This window comes from Pongo pygmaeus, chromosome 4 (assembly GCF_028885625.2).
Source record: "Pongo pygmaeus isolate AG05252 chromosome 4, NHGRI_mPonPyg2-v2.0_pri, whole genome shotgun sequence".
NCBI lineage: Eukaryota > Metazoa > Chordata > Mammalia > Primates > Hominidae > Pongo > Pongo pygmaeus.
In genome coordinates, this window is record NC_072377.2 from 82,557,678 (window position 1) to 82,578,729 (window position 21,052).

Here is a 21,052-nt window from a genome sequence, read left to right on the forward strand (position 1 = left end):
TAAATTCTCGAAGGAAAACATGGAACTTTGAGTTGCAAAATAATTGAAAGAAGGTTATAAAGCTAATTAAATCAGATTTTCCCTTGGGTTTGTAAGAGATGAGGACCTTCCCTAGTCTCACCCTTCTGGGTGAGGCCCATTAGAGAGAAACCAATGGACTCCATGTTGTGAGACGTTGAGCGGCCTGGCTGAACACTTCTTCTATCCATTCCTGAACTCACAGGACTTTAAGCTTTAATATTTAAACTTGAATAGCTATCAAACTTCCTTTGTAAAAACTAATCTTAGGCTGCTGAACCCTACTATTTTTTAACATTAATTATTAATTACAGAAAAATTGATAATATAAAAAGATAAGAAATAATCTATATGTTTTGCAACTGGAAATTGGTTAAAGTATGGTATTTCCAGAGTGTTAAATACTATGATTATGTTCAGCATGGACTATAAACTTAAATGCCTACAGAGACTAAGCAGGTAACATAAATGAGTGCAGTGGACCTGTATTGGAACTTGGGAACAATAGAGATTGAAGATTTGAAGGGTGGATACTTCATCTACAGAAGGCAGCAGCTATTTGAGTCTAGTCAGTTGTTGGCCTTCTGGAAATGTGGGTGCAGTGCTGTCAGACCTTCCTATTTTTAAAACACAATTATTTGGAAATAATTTCAAATTTACAAAAAGTTGCAAAAATAAGACAACAAAAGAATACCTATGCACCTTACCTATATTCTTTTATTTAATTTTGCAGTCCATTTGAATTCTCTCTGTACACATGTACATACATACACACACACACACACACACACACACAATTTTTTTCTGAACCAATTGAGGGTATGTTAAATACATCATGGCTTTTTGCTCCTAAATACTCCATTGTGTATTTCCTATAACTAGAGACCTGAAACCTACTATTCTTGAGCTGGGATACCTGGAGTGGGATGAAGAGATGGCCTGAGGAAGTCCTCTCCCCCTGGCCACTAAGGGACAGTCAATCAGCTGCTACCCCCAAACAGAGCTGTAACACCAAACAGAGGTTGAAAACCATTGCAACAGACAATTGTCATTCCACCCATAAAAATAATACCTCCAATATATGCATATTTATTTATAAATTAGATTTATGTACAAGTCTACTAATATGTGTCTTATAAAACATATACTTAAAAAAGGATGAGATGAAATTAGATATTAATACAAATACAAGATTGAAATTTTCTTCCTGTACTTCAAGGGAACATCTTGCATCCTCTAAGGCGTGTGCCTCCTAACCTTGGGGGCTATTTCTCTACACTGTGGGGGTTAAACAGGAAAAAGACCACCACGATTTCCAAATCTGAGTCTGGGTCCTGCTCCCTGATGTATCTCCTTCACACCAGCCAGCTCTATCTATCACAACATACTTTTTTGCCTTCCTGGCACTTATCACCACTGGCAGTCACCTTGCTCATCTGTGTGTTCATTTGTCCAACATCTTTCTCCCCCAACTAGAATACAGCTTCCTAAGAGGCAGCATCTTGACTCACTTTTTCATTCCTAATTTCTCAGTAGCTAGAAGAAGGTACGGCACATAATAGGTGCTTGTTAGATACTTGTTAATAAATGGAAATAAACATATCCCTAGTTCCAGCTTTTTCCCTGCTGTTTTGTCCTCCATTCTTCTAGCAGACAACAGGACAAGTCCCCTGACCCCCTGCAGGAAGCTAACAATACCCTAGCCTACTTCTAAGCAAAACTTCGCAGCTTCAAAGACCTTCCATGGAGGGCGATGGGCTGAGGACAATCTTGTTCTTCACGTAAAACACAGGCCCACAATCTCGAATTTATAATTTAAAAATATATATACTTACGATGTCTCTAAAGGCATTTATTTTTCTTAAAAATCATGTATTTGTAAGCTGAACTATCATTTTAACACAAAAGCTATCATTCTTGCTCAATGGAGTCAGGCTGCTCTTGGAGTTTCTGCCCTGGGAGGAAAAAGGGCAGGATGTAGGTACCTGATGGTTTTCCACACGTCGAAGCCATCCAGAGGCTTTGTGCCATTGGTGTGTCCCCTGGCCAGCTTCACGAGTGTTGGCAGCCAGTCAGAGATGTGGATGAGCTCCCGGTTCTTCACGCCCTTCTGCTTCAGCAAGGGGCTTGCCACAAAGCCCACCCCTCGGATGCCTCCTTCCCACAGGCTCCATTTTCTTCCTCGAAGGGGCCAGTTATTACCCCCTGCCAAAGTCTGCCCTCCGTTATCTGAAACACAGTAAGGTCTTGGCATGAGGATGATGTTAACTCTTAAATACATTTAACAACAGAGACTATATGTACATTGTTACTAAATGATGCTTAAATAATAAAAAACGAAAATTCCTTGCCTTTTCCCACCCTAAATTCCCTTTTCCCATTGACATAGCCTTTCATTATTCAGACATAACTAAGGCCCAGTGTGACACATATCAACCTTTAAATCGTCCATGGAGAGGGCCACTGGAAAACAAGGCAGTCCCTCGATGATAAATGCTTTGGAGAGATCCCTATGCTAAATAATCCACTAAACTTTAAATACACCTGTGTAACTTTGTATAGCATGGGAGAATGAGTCCATGGAAGCTGGGACCCTCCCCATGCATGAAGAGAAAACTAAGTGAATTTCGCTTAGTGACTTAATGCTCCTTATAGGTGGAGACAAAAACTGACCTTTTTCTTTTCCTCTTGGAAAAAAAAATTCTGCAATTTAAACTGGAAAATGAATTAACATTCTACTCTCTGGCAATAATATCTCTTTCTTAAGCGTGAAAGCTAAGTATTTCTCCAGTGGTTGATAAATGTCTCTGTAAACAGAGCATTAGATGGAAAAAATAATTGTGAAAAAAATTCTTCCCTTCTTGACAGGATGGTGAAATAAAGTTTCATTATGTACAATACCATGGAAGAGAAGGTTTCTCTTCCAAAACAACAGAGGGAATGGGGGATCTTGGCAAAGACAGGGTAGAAGTTACTAGAGTAACTGAAGTTAAGTATCTTCCAAGCCAAGTGAGGGCTCAGAGTTAGACATTAAAGTGGACAGTAGAAAAGAAAAAGTGCCATTTCTTATATACTGAGGTTATAGAATCATACAAACTCCAAAAGTATCCACAGATTTAGGTGACTTTAGAGACACATTTTAAATAACACATATTTTGCATTAAACTTTAAAAAAAAAAAAACTATTACCCAAATGAGCCACATGAGGGCAGTATGACAGACCTCCTGCTGTATAGAATGTTACGTATAAAAATTTATTAAGAAACCAGAGCTCTATCAAAGCTACAAGATGCACCTGGGAGGAAAGAGAATGAACACTTGTTAAGCACTGACTGCACTAGGCATGACTCTGATTTTGCATTATCTCTCACAGAATCTGGAGTTGGCAGACCTGGAATAGAAGCCTGAGGCCAGACACTCACTAGCGGTGTGGCCAGGGGTAATATACCACCTCAGTTTCCTCATCTTCATGTGGAAATAACAATCCCTAATTGGTTTAGTCCATTTTGTGTTGCTATAACAGAATACTGAGACTAGGTAATTTATAAAGAAAAGAGGTTTATTTGGCTCACAATTCTGATGACTGATAAGTCCAAGAACTAGGCACCAGCATCAGTTGCTGGTGAGGGCTTTTGTGCTGCATCATAACACGGCAGAGAAGTGGAAGGAGAAGTAGGTGCAGGTAAAGAGGGACCAAAGAGGAGGAAGAACCTCACTTTATAACAACCCACTCTCATGGGGACTAATCCATTCCCTTGAGACTGAGAACTCACTCCTGGGAGACAGCATTGATCTATTCATGAGGAACCCGCCCCCATGACCCAAACACTTCCTACCGGGCCCCACCTCCCAAGACGCAGTGGCAATTAGACTTCCACATGAGCTTTGGTGGGAACAAACCACATCCAAACCATTGTGCTACTTCATGTATTATGATGGAAATGAAGTGACATTGCTTATGATCTTTTCTTGGCAGGGTACCTGACACAACCTAAGTGCTCAATATATGGTAGCAACTGCTGTTGTTCTTAAAATTTACAACAACCCAAATAGTTTAGTATTATAACCATTTTGTCACTTTTTTTAAAAGGAGGTTTGAAAAAGCCAAAGAGCAAATAGATGGCAATGCTAGGATTCCAACAAGGTCTGTGTGACACCCCAGGCCTCTGCCCCTAGAGCACCACACTCCTGCTATCCCTAGTATAGAGTGGGCTCACACATGTAGGCCACATAAACTTTCACTTCATGATGAAAACCACAAGTACGGTCAACCTCAGGAAAGTGTACACTCTTCCTATGAGTGTACATAGGAAGTTATTTCAAGGTGATGGTAACTCCTTTTAGAGAAGCCTTAGCTGCTGGTGGGGAAGAAATTCAAGGCTCTACTACCAAGGAAACTTTTGGTGGAGCCCCTAACACACCAGTTCTCAGTTCTTTTCTGTGCTTCTTGAAAGGGAGTAGAGAAGAGTCTTGAGTTAGATCAGGTGAGGAAACAATTCTTCAACACATGGGTTGGTGACAGAAAATCTCATCATTTGACATCACAGACTTATAAGAACCTTTCCTCAAACCTCCCCACATCGCTTCTTGACAAAAACTCAAGGCCCAAACATTCGCTCAGGCCAGTTTTTGAAATACACATTCCATTTCATATTGAAGCTGAGCAGACCCATATATTCAAAACAACAAAAGGTCACCATCAGTAGACAGAAGAAATTCCTCCAGGCTCATGATACTACACAGAGTAACAATCACCCATAACCAAAGTATCGCAACTTAGAAGAAGGTGCTGTTCATGTGATACAAAAATACACCGGAAAGAAATGCCTACACTCTTCCCGTGATATCAAGAAAGGCTGAGACAGAATGATTATTTCACTCTGTTGTCTGGTTCGCTGTAAGTGATGTTGGCTCAATACTTTAGAAGAAGCCTGTTGTCTCTGTTTTAAATAGATACACTTCTCTGAGATATTATGTAGTATCCTTCAGTTGCACATATTTGTTAGTGCTCAATGGAAAGTATTGGATGAAGATGGTGGAAATAAGAGTGGAGATGATGGGGACAAGGGTGGCTGGATCTGGAATCTGATTCTAGGAGCAGCTCTTCAGTTATGACTCAGATAGGAAAATTCTCCGGGTTGTACAGAGAATTTGGCCACGTTGCTACTGTAGGAAAGGGAAGGTGTTTCCACATATCATTAGGGGAGGCCACGGATGTAGTGAGTGTGACTGTTTTTGCAGTTAGCTCTCTGTGATGTTTTGCCATTAGCAATAAGTGATTCTATCAACAGTTATTTTTTTTAAGAGCACTCCAAAGAGAAAACGCTGCCAATAGACACATGTGCAACTTCTTCAAGACGCTCCTGACACAGCGCCAACTGCAGATGTGGCCTCAGGAGAAGGGCAGCTCAGCTTTGCCTGTCCTTGTACCAACCTGGCCGGTGGTTGCCACTTACCAGCAATGGGGCAGAATTCACTGAGTTAGGCCATTAGTTGGTTAACTATATGAGAAATAGGGTGCGGTCCATAAGTTCTAGTTCAGTCTCCTGGGTATTTCAAAGAGTTCAACATAAAACTGGTAGGAGTAGCAACAAGAATAAAATAAGCTCTTTTGCAACAAGGTGGAAAAGGGAGTTTCCTATATTGCTCACTGAAGTTTGACATAAATTAGAATTTAAAAAGACAATGGAACCATCAGCATTTCAAAGATGTTTCCTCTCATTTTCCCTTCTAGTTTTATTTTTTGGCAAAAGTTAATTTCTTTCTTGTTACGAATTCATATTCAAGATAAATTTTTGTTTCATTTCCTGACTGACATACGAAAAAACTTCCAAATCAAAATAAGATGACGCTAGCTCCTAAAGGAAGCAAAGAAACATTTTTTCAGGGAGATGGTTTTGCAGCAATGTTTTGGCACAGGGAAAAATCTAATTATAAGGCCTTTACTGTCTAGAAAAGAAATGTCAAAATAAGACAAACATTATCATATACAGACCGTAAATCTCACTTTATTATTCATTATCGAACAAAAATAACTGTCAAAAAGTCATGGAAAAATATTGGTTTGCCAAAGATCTGAGCAAAAACATTAAGTATATGACAATGAAGCCTCATCCATATCCAGCTGATAAAAATCAAAATGAAACCATGACAGCATTAATTTTTAGGACTACTCCCCAAACAATTTAATATGTGGCTTGGCCGTGGAGGGCTGCCCTGAAACATCATCTCTATCCGACCATCCCTGTGGATGCTTCAGCCGGGGCTTACCCTAGTCATCCTTCCCACCCTGACTCAAAGATCACAAAAGGAAAAGCAAGGAAGGCTCTAGCAGCCTCATACCAGGCCTGGACATCTCTCTGAACACGGCCCTGATGCAACGGTGACTGACAGATGAGTAGGCAATATCATTTCAAAAATGGAGAAGCCTCTTTGTCCCAGAAAAGTATCTGCTTGTTGATGGTTGATTCTTTGGATTTTTTTTTAAATTACTGAGATGCAAACTGGAGTGCTAATATAGGTCTTAGTAGGCATCTAAAGGATTCAGTAAATTCAATCTTCTCCTGCTAAAAGATTTTGGAGACATTATCTACCTAGATATTCAAATTACATTCTGATATTCTTCTCAAATCTTCTCTTTTTTCTTTTTTTTTTTTTTTTTGAGACAAGGTCTCACTCTGCCAACCAGGATGGAGTGCAGTGGCATGGTCACAGCTCACTGCAGCCTCGATCTCCTGGGCTCAATCAATCCTCTCACTTCAGCCTCCCAAGTAGCTGGGACTACAAGTGTGTGCCACCACGCTTGGCTACTCTTTCCCTGTTGCACTACATTGAATCATTTCTGACAGAATGTGCATTTGATTCTGCCAAGTCTACCTTTAAAATAGCTTTCCAATCATACCCCCTTCTCCAGCCCATTGCCTTAGGTCAGGCACTCCTCTGTCTGGGCTCCTGGGCTAATTTACATACCACTTCAAGTTGCCACCAGAGGTGTTTGTAAAATCCAAAATCAATCAGGCCACATGCATGTTTACAGACCTGATTGCTTTCCAATCAGGGAAAAAGTTCCAACTTCAGGCCCACATATAGAATCCTTCACATCTGCCCCCAACCTCCTTTTTGGGTATCAACTCCTGTCCTCCCCCATAAAAAGTGCCCTGAGCGTCAGTCACGTAGAACTAACTTCTCCCTGTTGTTAGAATATGTCATGCCCTTTCATGCTAATTTTGCCTTTGCACATGTTGGCTCCCTTGCCTAAAATGCCACGGGTTAAAGATCACATCTTCTGTGAACCTGCCACTTAGTGCCCTAGACGGTCTTCATCTCTGCTCTGTATTTCTGCTACATTTTATATGCACATTTTCTACTATACTTAGCTCTGTCTATTGTTAATCAGTTGTTCATGGCTTTGTCTTCCCCACGAACTCTGCTCCTCAAGAGCAAAAAGTTTCTTATTGTTTTTATTTCCAAGACCTAGCACATGTCCTACCACAGAGAAGGGCTCAACGATTTGGAGGAACAAATAATTAGGGAAAATGCCACTCACCAAAAATAGAGGTTAAAGGCACTAAACATTAACTTTAGTCACTGCATTGTTTTTTCTAAGCCTTTGTCCAGCTACTCTGTGACCTTGACTTTTCATTGGCCATTCTACATACTGCTGCTTAATCTATAGGAGCTGGCAAGGGGTGCTCTTGGACCCCAGTGAGGATTTAAGTAAATCAAACCCACAAATATCAGAATTGTTTGTCTAATCTGGTCCCTGGTCAGTTATGTTGGAGTCTAAGAGGGTTGATTGGGAGCATTTCATGAAGCATTAGTCCTGGCCTGGAAGAAAAAACTCACTCATCCCTTTAACACATCTTTCTTGAGTGCTGCCATGTTCCAGGGACCACTCCAGATCTGGAAAAAGGGCAGCAAACAGGATGGACAAGGTCCTGTCCCTCACGGAGTGAGTGAGAAAAAGAGATAAGATCTCTCCATTCATGGTAGGCAATGACTGGGCTTTGTGGAGGAGCTGAAACCATAAGGACAGGACAGAGCCAGCCAAGTGACCATCAGAGAGATGAGAGCCCAGGCACAGGGAGCAGGAGCCTTATGCAGTCACACATTAGAGACTAGGGTGTCTGTGTCAAGGCTGCTTCTTAATTAAAGACTAATTATACTATTAGGTACACTCTGCTGCCAGAAGTTAAGGAAAACTTGAGCTAAATGATGACTAGATATAAACAAAAAGGTATAGGTCTAGGTGTTTTATGACCATCATCACTTTCCCCTTTATGACCATCATCACTTTCCCCTATCACCACTACTGCCCCATGTCTAATTTCACTGAAATGCAGGGAACTGAGAGGAGCTAAGCACTGTGAGTTTGGGCAAGTACTCAATCTCTGAGCCTAAGTTTCCTCATTTGAGAAATGAGGATAACAAAATACCCACCTTAATATTGTGCCTGGCATAGAAGCAGTGCTAAATAATATTAGCTATTTTTATGTATGCTAGTCATCAGCACCAGCAAAGTACACAGAACAAAATAGGCTCCTATATGGATATTTACTAAACATATATTAGATTTAAGTATCATAGCCGCACTCCAAAACATCATGTTTTCATAAGACCAAAGTATTCTCAGCATAGAATCCTCTTAGATTGCATTCTCTATTCTTTTTTTTTTTTTTTTTGACGGTGTCTCACTCTGTCACCCAGGCTGGAGTACAGTGGTGCAATCTTGGCTCACTGCAACCTCCGCCTCCAGGGTTCAAGCGATTCTCACGCCTCAGCCTCCTGAGTAGCTGGGACTACAGGCGCCTACCACCATGCCCAGCTAATTTTTCTATTTTTAGTGAAGACAGGGTTTCGCCATGTCGGCCAGGCTGGTCTTGAACTCCAGACCTCAGGTGATTCATCCACCTCGGCCTCCCATAGTGCTGGGATTACAGGCATGAGCCACCACGCCCAGCCTGCATTCTCTATTCTATAGGTAATTTCTTGAGAAGTGCTACAATACAGTGAATTGTGACGGGTGTTTTTACTATCGGGGAGAGTCAGGATAACTCCTTTCTGTTCCCATGAGTTTAAATAAAGGACATCAACTATCATAGAAAAAAACACTATAACAATAGCCTGGGATTCAAATTAAACATCAGAAACTGAAGATTTGTTCAAATACACATTTGATTATTTGTAGCGGTTTAAAATGGTTTGCAGCATTCAGGACAGATAAGTGCTCTGACCGCCAGCTCAGACACTAACCAGACTTTACATCTTGACTAAGAGCACCAGCAAGGAGAATGTCCAGCTGGGCTAGCAAGAGGAGGATTCTGGTGGAGTGCGACTGGCAGCCAGGCACCAAATAACTGATTGATATGGTTTGGCTGTGTCCCCACCCAACTCTCATCTTGAATTGTAGCTCCCATAATTCCCATGTGTTGTAGGGGAGACCCAGTGGGAGGTAATTGAATCACAGGGGCAGATTCTCCCATACTGTTCTCATGGTAGTGAATAAGCCTCACGAGAGCTGATGATTTTAAAAGGGGTTTCCCCTTTCACCTGGCTCTCATTTTGCCTTTGCCTGCTGCCATGTAAGACGTGCCTTTGTTCTTCCCTCACCTTCCACTGTGATTGTGAGGTCCCCCAAGCCACGTGGAACTGTGAGTCCATTAAGCCTTTTTCTTTATAAATTACCCAGTCTTGGGTATGTCTTTATCAGCAGTGTGAAAATAGACTAATACACGGATGTAGCCACCAAAAGATTTGGAGATTAAAAAAAGATGGATGCAGGGAAAGGGCAAAATCAAGGATGAATGAGGATTAAAAAGAAAAATGTTGTAAAAGGTTGTAGTAAAATATTTCCTCACTTTAATGAGGCTAATGCCATTGCTTATAATGCTGAGATATCAATGGGGTTTTATCTCTCCTTTAACATTTATTAAGGATGAAAATACTCCAAAGTCTGTTGAAAGATTGAAAACGTTTGTTCTCTACAAGTTAAAATGGAACTGGAAACTGAAAAACAGTGTCCTAATTTATTACATATTGGCAAGCAACAACTTAACTTTTTCCTATAATTTAAAACATAAGTAGTCACAGATCTTGGAGATCTTTAGATGAAAGTTGTAAGGTAAGCACAAACTGTTGAGGTGCTCTCACTTAGAAGGTATGGGTGATGCTAGGTTTAATCTTCATATTCAGAATCCCCCTGACAAGTAGCACAGAAGACCCATGTTTGATGTATTAAGCGAGTAAAAGTACCAAATGTTTGTTCTGTCCTTTTTAACAACTAAAACCCTGTTTGTTTTTCCTATTGTTTAATTTTTAGGAATGTTTGATATTTTTTACTAATGGATTTCCGGGCAAACTAATTTTTTTGGCACTCTTAGGGAGTACTACAGCTTACTCACACATTATTTGGCTCTCCTTTCAGACCTAAAACCCACTGAACGTGGCCAGATAATTTTGACTAGACAGCTGTTTATCCTTCAGTAATGCCACTAGAGAAGTAATGAATGAGAAAAGTACCACACAAGTGCTGGAGAGTCTGGCAAGTTCAAGGGCAGCAGGAGAAAAGTGAAAATACCATCAACACACAGGAACAAACAGAATTGTGGTTTCAAAAGAACAGATGTACTAACAACTTGCATGGTGAGAAAGATGGAAATTTAGGTCAATGTGTTTTCAGAGAGGGTTAAGCCAGAGAAAGTTAGCACATTCTATCTGGGCAGACATCAACTATTTCAATTTGTCTTTATGATTCCAAGTATATAATACAAGTTAAATGTTCTCAATTTTTATCCTTGGAGCAGAAACAACATTTTACTGAATCTCTACTTCTTAAGTAGTAAGATATGCCTTTAAGGTTACTCAGAAAAATCAATAAACCAAACTGAGTGGACAGGCAGTTTCATTTCCCCAGAGTTCTCTGAAGTTTTGCCAGATTCTAAAGGATCTCACCAATGTTTGGGTGTTTAATGCAGAGAGAGGCAAACAAAAGTCACGAGAACACTGATGAGCACAATCCTCCCTGAAGAATAACCGGAGAGTAAAACATCTAATGGCAGAAACAAAAATAACTCAATATATCCAAACATGAAGCAGCTTGTTTAAAGAATTTCAAATATTGAATGCATACTTAATCAATAATAACAACATCCCCTTCGGATCTGCAGATGACACTTTCTCCAAGGCCAAAGTAAAATAAACTCTGTGAGTCCCCAGAGTCCTGGGCAGCAGCCCCACCTCTGACCAGGCCATGCACAGTGGGAGTGAGGGCAGAATCCAAGTGATTGACACTGGACATCCCAAGCAGGTGAGGAGGCTGCTCAGGAGGAAAGAACATGGAAGGCAGCCTGGGGCTCCATGCCTAATGAGAGGCAAATGGCTAACAGGAGGCCTTGCAGCAGGAGACAAAGGGATGAACAGCCAAGGGCCAGGATAAAAAAACAAACCAACCAACCAACCAAACAAACAAATCAAAACAAATGCCCCTGAGTTACCACAATAGGCACCACGAAGTCCATGCAATTAGAGACTAACTCAGGACCTATTCAGTCTCAGACACAATTCTAGCAATATGTGCGGTGTCTGGTGTCCTAATTTTATAGCAGGCTAGAATCTGCAAGTCAGGAAGATGCATACTGCTGGACATAATCTTCGTAGAAGGAGGAAAGGAGAAGAAAAATATAAATTGTAAAAGTAGACCACAAACTGAAGTGTCTTTACCTGTTTTTCCAACATTAAATGATCCACACTGATGTATATTGAAGACACCACTGAAAGATGCATACTACAATAAAAAAATTAAAATAATGGCCCTACATCATTAAGATAGTGAGAGACTCATGGCATAGTTAAGGATGGTTTAGACCTAGCAAAAAGGTTTATATCCCATATTCCTGTCACTAATCCTATCTATCTACAGCAATACAATGTGCCTGCCTTCTTCACCTGATACCTTGCAAAGCTCACAAAGATAAGCACATGAAAACTTTCACTATCCTGGCATAAAGTTAGGCATATAGATGGAAAAGAGAGAAAATGATTACAGGCTAAGCAGTATGCCTCATGTGCCTTGCATCTCCACTGGAATGATGTTTCCAAATATTAGGTAACAGCTTTTCTCATTCCTAGTAATTCTGCCACCCTGTGACCCCCCACCCAGGAAGCAGGCAGGGAGATCCATGTCTGGGCTCTGGAAATGGATAGTCAGCAGGTGGATGAGCTAATAGGTTTAGCTTAAGCAATCACTCAGAGCCAGCTGAAGAGGGAGGACTAGAAACGAAGCTAAAGGACATGGCTGTGACCTTAAGCACACGTCTTGGGCTCTGCCCCCAGGACTGGATCTAGTGTAGAAGAAATAATGGATGTAGGGATACAAGAGTGGAAAGAACCATGCCTCATCCCCTGGAGGAGCCGGGGGGCAGATGAGAGGATAGCAAGACTCCCTGCAGTTCTTATGCCCAGTATAGTGTGGCAGCAGCAGATGACAATGGTTGCACAAGGTGATGGAAGGCAGGCTCGGAGGCTTCTCACACCACAGTGTGGAAGGGGTTGCAGCTCCACTGATGAATGTTTTTGATTTGCTGTTGAGAAGAGCACAAATGTGGCACAGGGATGGTCCAAAGAGTCTCCGCAGGCAAGGAGGTCGCAGCACGATCTAGATAGATGATATAAAAAGGCCAGCCAGGAACAGGAATGTTTCTGCAGAGGCTTATGCAAGGATGACTATGGACCACACACTTCCTTCAGCTCCAACACTTGGCTCCCTGGAGGGAGCCAGGATAATCATGAATTAACTGAGATGATCTGAATTGACCGAAACCAGGTTTCCTCCACCCAGCAGAATAGGGACCCCAGCGGGACTGAGTTCAGTGACAGGGTCAAAAAGAAGTAAGTTATATTCTTTGCATATCTAAGTTTGTGCATTGAAATTTGTGATTACTATGCATATGTGTGAGCACTATGGCTGGATGCCCTGGACTTGATGGATATAATAATTGTGTTAGGTTATTTTGTAGGTGAAATAGAAGTTAAATCCATTTTTATTGTTTTGGTTATTTTGAAGCAGTAATATGGACTCATTCCAAGACTTTACATTTTTATGTAATAGCAACTATAATGATAGGAAAAGTACTGAAATCAGAAGAAAGTTTGTTTCTATAACATGCCTCTTGGGCTTTTCAAATCTAACACCCCCACCCTTTTCATAACAAATATTTTGTAATGCTCCTTTGTCTTGAAATGGAATTTATACACAATACCGTAACTATATGTCTAATTAAAAAAAATAACTCTCAGTGTAATACAGAGTAGAAAAAGGCAATTAATAATAAAATAGCATGTATTTCATAGGAAAATGTGCAGGTTCAATCCTAAAAGACATAGCAAAGTGATTAGATGAGTGCATACAGTTATAGATGAAATAAATTTGGACTTAAGGCCATTCTATACTAGAAATACAAAAAAAAAGAGAGAGCAAGCATAAATGCTAGGATAAAGATTAGAATATTAATTATATATTAAAACCACACAAAAATTACTTTGTGTTTATGTGTAAAACAGACTTAGGTTCTAGTCTCAGAAAATTGTAAACAGGCTTTTAATCTTCATGACTAACCAGCAGGATATTTTGTAAGTTGTACAGGACTTGGGACAATTCCTCACTGTGTGGGGTTATTAGGGGCATTGCATCCTGAGCCCCCTACTCACTAACTATCAGTAACACTCAAGTGAATTTCTAAAATACTCTCAGTAAAAACCACTGCCCTATACAATGGCAGGATTGGGACACATGGCCAGGGATAGGTAGTGACCTTTCTTTCAAGAGGCTTCACAGGTTAGCACTCATTACCTTGTGAATTTAACACAGTTTGGGGTCTGGCCTAAACCTCTGTAAGCTTATAAATAATTCTAACAGCATATGGAAAGAGGTTCCACTTCTTAGAAGCAGAATCATTGTAAATGATATATATATATAATCACAAAGTCAATTAATTGATTTACAAAGTAAATTTATCACAGTGACTGGCATGTTTATGGCCCATGGGAGTGGCATAAATGTATGGGAAATCAAGTTATAATCAGATCTGGTGAGTAAGGACTCAGATATAATATTTGTATTTTTGTAATATTTGGACTCTCATAATAATTACTTTTCAGATCTAAAATATATTCTATAAATATAAAATATTTATATTTACTATATTCAAAAATGCACTAAAAGAAAGCTGCTTTAATGAGAAAATTCACCAATTTTTAAATACTTTTTTCTAGCAACTAAGACTTCAAAAATGATTAATCTAAAGTTCATTCAGGAAAAAACAGATAACCTACATGCCCTATATCCATTAAAGACATTTAAATTAGTAATTAAAAACCTCCCCACAGGCCGGGTGCGGTGGCTGACGCCTGTAATCCCAGCACTTTGGGAGGCTGAGGTGGGTGGATCACATGAGGCCAGGAGTTCAAGACTAGCCTGGCCAACATGGAGAAACCCCGGCTCTACTAAAAATACAAAAATTAGCCAGGTGTGGTGGCAGGTGCCTATAATCCCAGCTACTCAGGAGGCTGAGGCAGGAGAATCGCTTGAACCCAGGAGGCAAAGGTTGCAGTGCCAAGACTGTGCCACTGCACTCCAGCCTGGGCAATAGAGTGAGGCTCTGTCTCAAAACAAAACAAAACAAAACAAAACAAAACAAAACCTTCTCACCAAGAAAATTTCAGGCCCAAATGCCTTCATTGGCAAATTCTACCAAACATTTAAGAAAGGAATAATACTAGTTCTATACAAACTCTTTCAAAAAATAGATAGGAATTCTGTACTTCCCAACTTATTCTATGAGGCCAGCATTACTCTCACACCAAAATGAAACAAAGACATTACAGAAAAAGAAAACTATAATGAACATAGGTGTAAAAATCTTTAACAATATTTAGGAAATCAAATTTAGCTTTATATAAAAAACATACATTAGTTTTCTATTACCACAGACTTAGCAGCTTAAACAATACACACTTATTATTGTACAGTTCTGCAGGCTGTACAATACATTCAACTGCTGAGGCCTGTACAAGTCTGACGCAGGTCTCACTGGGCTAATATCAAGGTGTTGAGAGGGCTGCATTCCCTTCTGGAAGTTCCATTTCCTTGCCTTTCTAGCAAATCCATTTCCTTGCCTTCTAGCTTCTAGAGGCTGTTTGCACTCCTTGGCTCATGTCTTTTGAGCTTCATATTAGAGTTATGAGTGGACTGCATACCAGCAATACAGTAATAGAGTATTCTGAGTTTGTCCAGGTACTTAATTTTACCTGTACGTTTTATACTTTGAAAAGTTTTCTTTTGCACATTAGTGTTTTTTCTTTCAGACTGAAGAACTGCCTTTAGTATTTCTTGCAAGATGGATCTAGTGGTGGTGAATTCTCTCAGCTTTTGTTTGTCTGGGAAAGATTTATCTCTCCTTTATATTTGAATGATAATTTTGCTGGATACAATATTCTTGGATGGCAGGCTTTTTTTCTCTCTCTTTGAGCAATCTGAAAATGCCGTTCCACTCCCTCCTGGCCTGTTTAGTTTCCTTAGAGTAATCTGTTGCCAGATGAATTAGATCTACTTTACATGTTATTTGCTTCTTTTCTCTGCTGCTTTTAGTATCCTCTCTTTGTCCTTGACCTTTGAGAGTTTGATTTTTCTATACCTTGGAGTAGTCTTATTTGGGTCAAATCTGTTTGGTGTCCTTTGACCTTTCTGTAGCTGGATATTTCTCTTTCTCAAGTTTTGGAAAGTTTTCAGTTCTTATCCTTTTGAATCAACTTTCTACCCCTTGCTCTCACTCCACTCTCTCTTGAACACCAACACCAGTAATTCTCAGATTTGGTCTTTTGAGGTAATTTTTTACATATTGTAGGTGGTCTTTGTTACATTTTGTTCTTCTTTCTTTTTTCTTCTCTGATTGTGTATTTTCACACAGCTGGTTTTTGAGCTCATTGATTCTTTCCTCTGCTTGGCTCATTCTGCTGCTCAGAGCTTCTTAAGAGTTCTTCAGTTTGGCAAATGTATTTCTCAGTTCTAAGATTTCTGTTTGATTTTTAAAAATTATTTAAATCTCTTTGTTATATTTCTCTGATAAATTTCTGAACTGCTTTTCTGTATTATCTTGGAGATATCTGAGTTTCCTTAAAATTGCTATTTTAAATTATTGGTCAGAAGCTAATAGTCGCCATCTCGTTAGGGTCAGTCATTGGATTTTTGCTTTGTCCTTTGGGGAGACTGTGGTTCCCTGTTTGCTGTTGTTACTTGCGGGTATATGTCTATGTCTTTGCACTGAAGGATTAGTTATTGATTCTAGTTTTCTCTGTCCAGCTTGTTTTGTCTTTCATTGAATATATTTGCTTAATCTTTGCAACTAGGTTGCTGCCTCCTTTTCGGCTCTAGGTGGTGCTATAAGCCCAGGTTCACTTTAGCTCTAGTAAACCGTTGCAGTGCTGCCTGTCCCAAATGGGGGAGTCACCAAAGGGATTATCCCAGGTATGTTCTACAGGCTCCTGGGCAGGAACCCTTAGTCAGCAGTGTGGGAAGACTGGCTAGGGGTTCCTGCCCATGGGAACCCATGGAATGTACCTCCTACAGTGTGGTGCTGCTGAACAGCCACTCTGATTTGGTGTCTCATTTGGCTGAGTTACAGAGCAGAGTTTCCAGGGTTGGGGATGGTAGTCTCACCTTCTGACCTTTGTTGCTGCCTGTCCTAAGAGATACTTCTCCCTACAGGCACTCACAATGCTTCCCATGAATTAAGGCAGGGACAGGACTCCTGCTATGGAACCCAAGAAGGTGAGGAAGCTGGTTGACCACCTCAATTTCACTTTTTCCAGTGTAAAAACTGAATTGAGGGAGATTTTCCACATGCTTGGTGCTGAAAGAATGTAGGGGAGGGGACTTGCAGATGTGGAAGTCTGATTCTCCAATCATATGCTCAAGGTTTTTCCACTTCTCTGTGGCCCTGGGAGCTGTCTCATCCTCATACTTGAACTCTGGGTTGTTGCTGGTGAAAATCTCAATGCTATATATTTGTTTTTGGTTTTCTATTGAGGGGTTGAAGTTGGCTTGCTTCTATACTGCCATTTTGAAATCCTGCATTCCTTGATTCATGCCCTTTTCCTTCACCTTCAAAGTCAGCAATGGGCCGGGCGCGGTAGCTCACGCCTGTAGTCCCAGCACTTTGGGAGGCCGAAGGAGGCAGATCACGAAGTCAGGAGATCGAGACCATCCTGGCTAACACAGTGAAGCCCATCTCTACTAAAAATACAAAAAAATTAGCTGGGCATGGTAGCGGGCACCTGTAGTGCCAGCTACTCGGGAGGCTGAGGCAGGAGAATGGCGTGAACCCAGAACCTGGGAGGCGAGGCTTGCAGTGAGCCGAGATCGCGCCACTGCCCTCCAGCCTGGCGACAGCGCAAGACTCCGTCTCAGAAAAAAAACAAAAAAGTCATCAATGATGGTTGAATCTTTTTCATATCATATTACCCGACCCCCTCTTCTGACCTCCCTCTTCCACTTTTAAGGTCACCGATTGCATTGGCCCAACCAGATAATCCAGGACAATCTCCTCATCTTCAGGTCAGTTTATCAGAAACTTTAATTTGGTCTGCAATCTTAATTCCCCTTGTCATATAACATAACATATACACAGGTTCCAGGCTTTAGGGCATGTTTGGAGGCAGGAGGGAGACGGGGGATTACTCTGCCTACCACAAACATGATGATAAAGTGATATTTATCCCAAGACTGCAATCAATTTTCAAATAGAAGAACAGAGTTGGAAAAATTATACTATCCAATTTCAAGAACTACTATAAAGCTACAGTAATCAAGATTTCATGGAACTGGAATGGACTGCCTAGTAAAACAACCACATTTAAATGGTCATTTACTTTTTAGCAAGGGTGCCAAACCAACCTATAGGGAAATAGTTTTTTCAAAAAAAAATAATGCTAGAGTATTCTGATATCTACGTTAAAAAAAACAAACAAAACCTCGACCAACCCTACTTCATAACACACATAAAAATTAAAGATGAATCATATTACAACTCAATAATAAAAGATAACCAAATTAAAATATTGACAAAGGATTTAAATAGACATTTCTCTAAAGAAGATACACAAAAATAGACGGTCAATAGATACACAAAAAGATGTCCCACATTAGTCATCCAAGAGGCACAGACTAAAACCATAAGAAGATACCACTTTATACCCAATAGGATTACTATATAACAAAAAAGACAGACAATTGACAAGTGGTGGTAAGGACGTGGAGAAACTGGAACACACATAAATTGCTGCTGGGATTGTAACATGATGCAGCTGCTTTGAAAAACAGTGTCTTAGTCTTCTTTTCTGTTGCTGTAACAGAATGCCATAGGCTGGTTAATTTATATAGAAAATAAGTTTATTTAGCTCATGGTTCTGGAGGCTGGGAAGTCTAAGAACATGGTGCTGGCACCAGGTGAGGGCCTTCATGTGGTGTCATAATATGACAGACGGCATCATACGATAAGAGGGAAAGAGCAAGAGAGACTGAGAGAACTCACTTTTATAACAAAGCTGCTCTCCACGTAATGAACCTATTCCTGTGACAGTGACATTAATCTATTCATGATGGCAAAACCCTCATTAATCCATTCATGAGGGCAGAAGGATTCAGTTTCCAACACATGAACTTTTGGGAGATACATTCAAACCATGGCAAACAGTTTAGCAGTTCCTCATAAAGTTAAACATAGATTTACCACACGATCCACCAATTCCACACCTAGGTATATACGCAAGAGAAGTAAAAATATATGTCCACGCAAAAATTGGTACCTGAATGGTCATAGCAGCATTATTCATAATAGCCCAAAAAAGTAGGCACAACCCAAATATCCATTAATTGATTAATGGATTTTTAAAAATGTATATTTTCAGCAATGTATAGCAATAAAAGGGATATTATTCATCAGCAAAAAGAAATGAAATACTGATTTATGCTACAAAATGGATGAACATCTAAAACATTATGCCAAATAAAAGAAGCCAGACACAAAAAGCCATATATTGTATGATTCCATTTTTGTGAAATGTCTAGCTTAGTAAAATCCATAAGGACAAAACATAGATTACGTGATTAACAGAGGGAGGAGAGGGAGTTGGGAGCAACTGCTAAGGGGCACAGAATTTCTTGTATGTTTAATTTTTAAAATGTTCTAGAATTAGACAATGGTGATGATTGCACAACTTTGTGAATATACTAAAAACCAGTGAACTGTATACTTTAAAAGGATGAATTTCACGGTATATGAATTATATCTCAATAAAAACAATACTGTATGAGGAAAAAGAAGATACACCAAAGACCTAAATGTAACAGCTAAAACCATAAAACTTTTATAGAAAAACAGAGAATAGGTCTTAGAATAGGTCAAAAGTTTCTTAAAACCAACAGTTTTGTTTAATATATTTATGTATAAAAATAGATAAGACCCATAATGATGTAACAGGAAGCAAAATGATGATGTAACTTCAGAGGGGGAACAAGCAATGGGAGAAAGTACAGCTCTGGTCAGCTGGGGAGATCTCATTGCAAGTAAGCAACCATCCTGCATGTTTTGCCATTTGGATCAGAGGTGGGTTAAAGAAAAAATCCTACATTCAGGAAAAGTCTTCCTAGTGTCACAAGAATGTAAAAAATCTGCTTCATTTAAACAGTCCAAGCCTGCCCAATCCATATATATTTCAGAACACAAGCAGGGATATATCTCAGCACAAAAGATGTGATTCCTCGAGACAGCATTCTAAGTACTTCCCTAATTATCAAAACCCAGAGCTTCCAAGACATGTCAGATTCTTTGTTCTTGTTTTCACCAGTCCATCAAATTTGCTTGGCTTCTTTTATAGAACAGTAGACCTCTTCTGGAGTCAATGTGCCTCTCTTTCTCTTACAGACCCCTACTTTTATACTGCATTTTTTCAGGAAGGCCTTTTGTGGTAAGCTGACCCTACAAAACATCTGCCTGGCATATGAAACACAAAATTCTTTTTTGGAAAGCTTTCTGTATGTATCAGAGACTATTTCATTGTTTATTCCATTTTTGGCTTCCTGAAAGTTTATGGAATCAAATGGAAAATGACTTCAAAATAGATAAGAGATTACATGAATCTTTTCTATACTTCATATAGTCATGAAGATATGTTAACCCTATCAGATATGAAATCATGTGCTGGTGATTTCTTTTTAATTTACATACAGTAAAATTCACTTATTTTGGTGTGTATCATTATGGATTTTGACAAATAGAGTCATATAAATACCACCACAATCAGGATAGAACATTCTATCACTGTGATAACTCCTTTGTACCACCTCTTTGCAGACAAACTGTATACCCAGCCTTAACCCCTGGCAACCACTGATGTTTCTCTGTTGTTAAGGTTTTGCTTTTTCCAGAATGTCATATAAAAAATCATAGGGTGTGTAATCTTTTCAGTCTGGCTTCCTGCATTCAGCATAATGCATTTGTGATTCACCCACGCTAATGTGTGTATCAACAGTTCATTATGCTACTGAGTAGTAGTCCACTGCACAGAAGTACCACATCTGTTTATCTATTCACTAGTTGAAGGACATTTGGGTTTTTCAGTTTTTAGTAATTATCAATAAAGATGCTATAAATATATGGGTATAGTTTTTTGTGTGAACATGCTTTCATTTCTTGTGGGTAAATTCCCATGAATGAGATTGCTACTTTCAAGGTATTTATTTTTTCATCTTTAGTTTTCAGCAGTTCCATTATGATGTTGGTGTAGTTTTCTTTGAGTTTATCCTGTTTGGATTTCACTGAGCTTCTTGAACTTGTACATGTATCTTGCACCAAATTTGTGAAGTTTTCATACATTATTCCCTTATATATTTTTTCTACACTAATATTTCTGCTCTCTTTTTCGACTCTAAGGGCAAATGCTAGACCTTTTGATATTATTCCATAGGTCCCTGCAGCACTGT

At 39.7% G+C, this 21,052-nt stretch overlaps 1 protein-coding gene across 1 annotated transcript in view; it reads right to left on the bottom strand.

Moving 5' to 3' along the window:
• The window catches only part of ARSB (arylsulfatase B), a 201,200-nt gene that overhangs the window by 99,778 nt on the left and 80,370 nt on the right, over nt 1–21,052 (bottom strand). Inside the window, exon 5 of the mRNA XM_054488965.2 lies at nt 2,004–2,247. Coding sequence (XP_054344940.1) covers nt 2,004–2,247 — 244 coding nt within the window. The remainder of the gene's footprint in view (nt 1–2,003; nt 2,248–21,052) is intronic.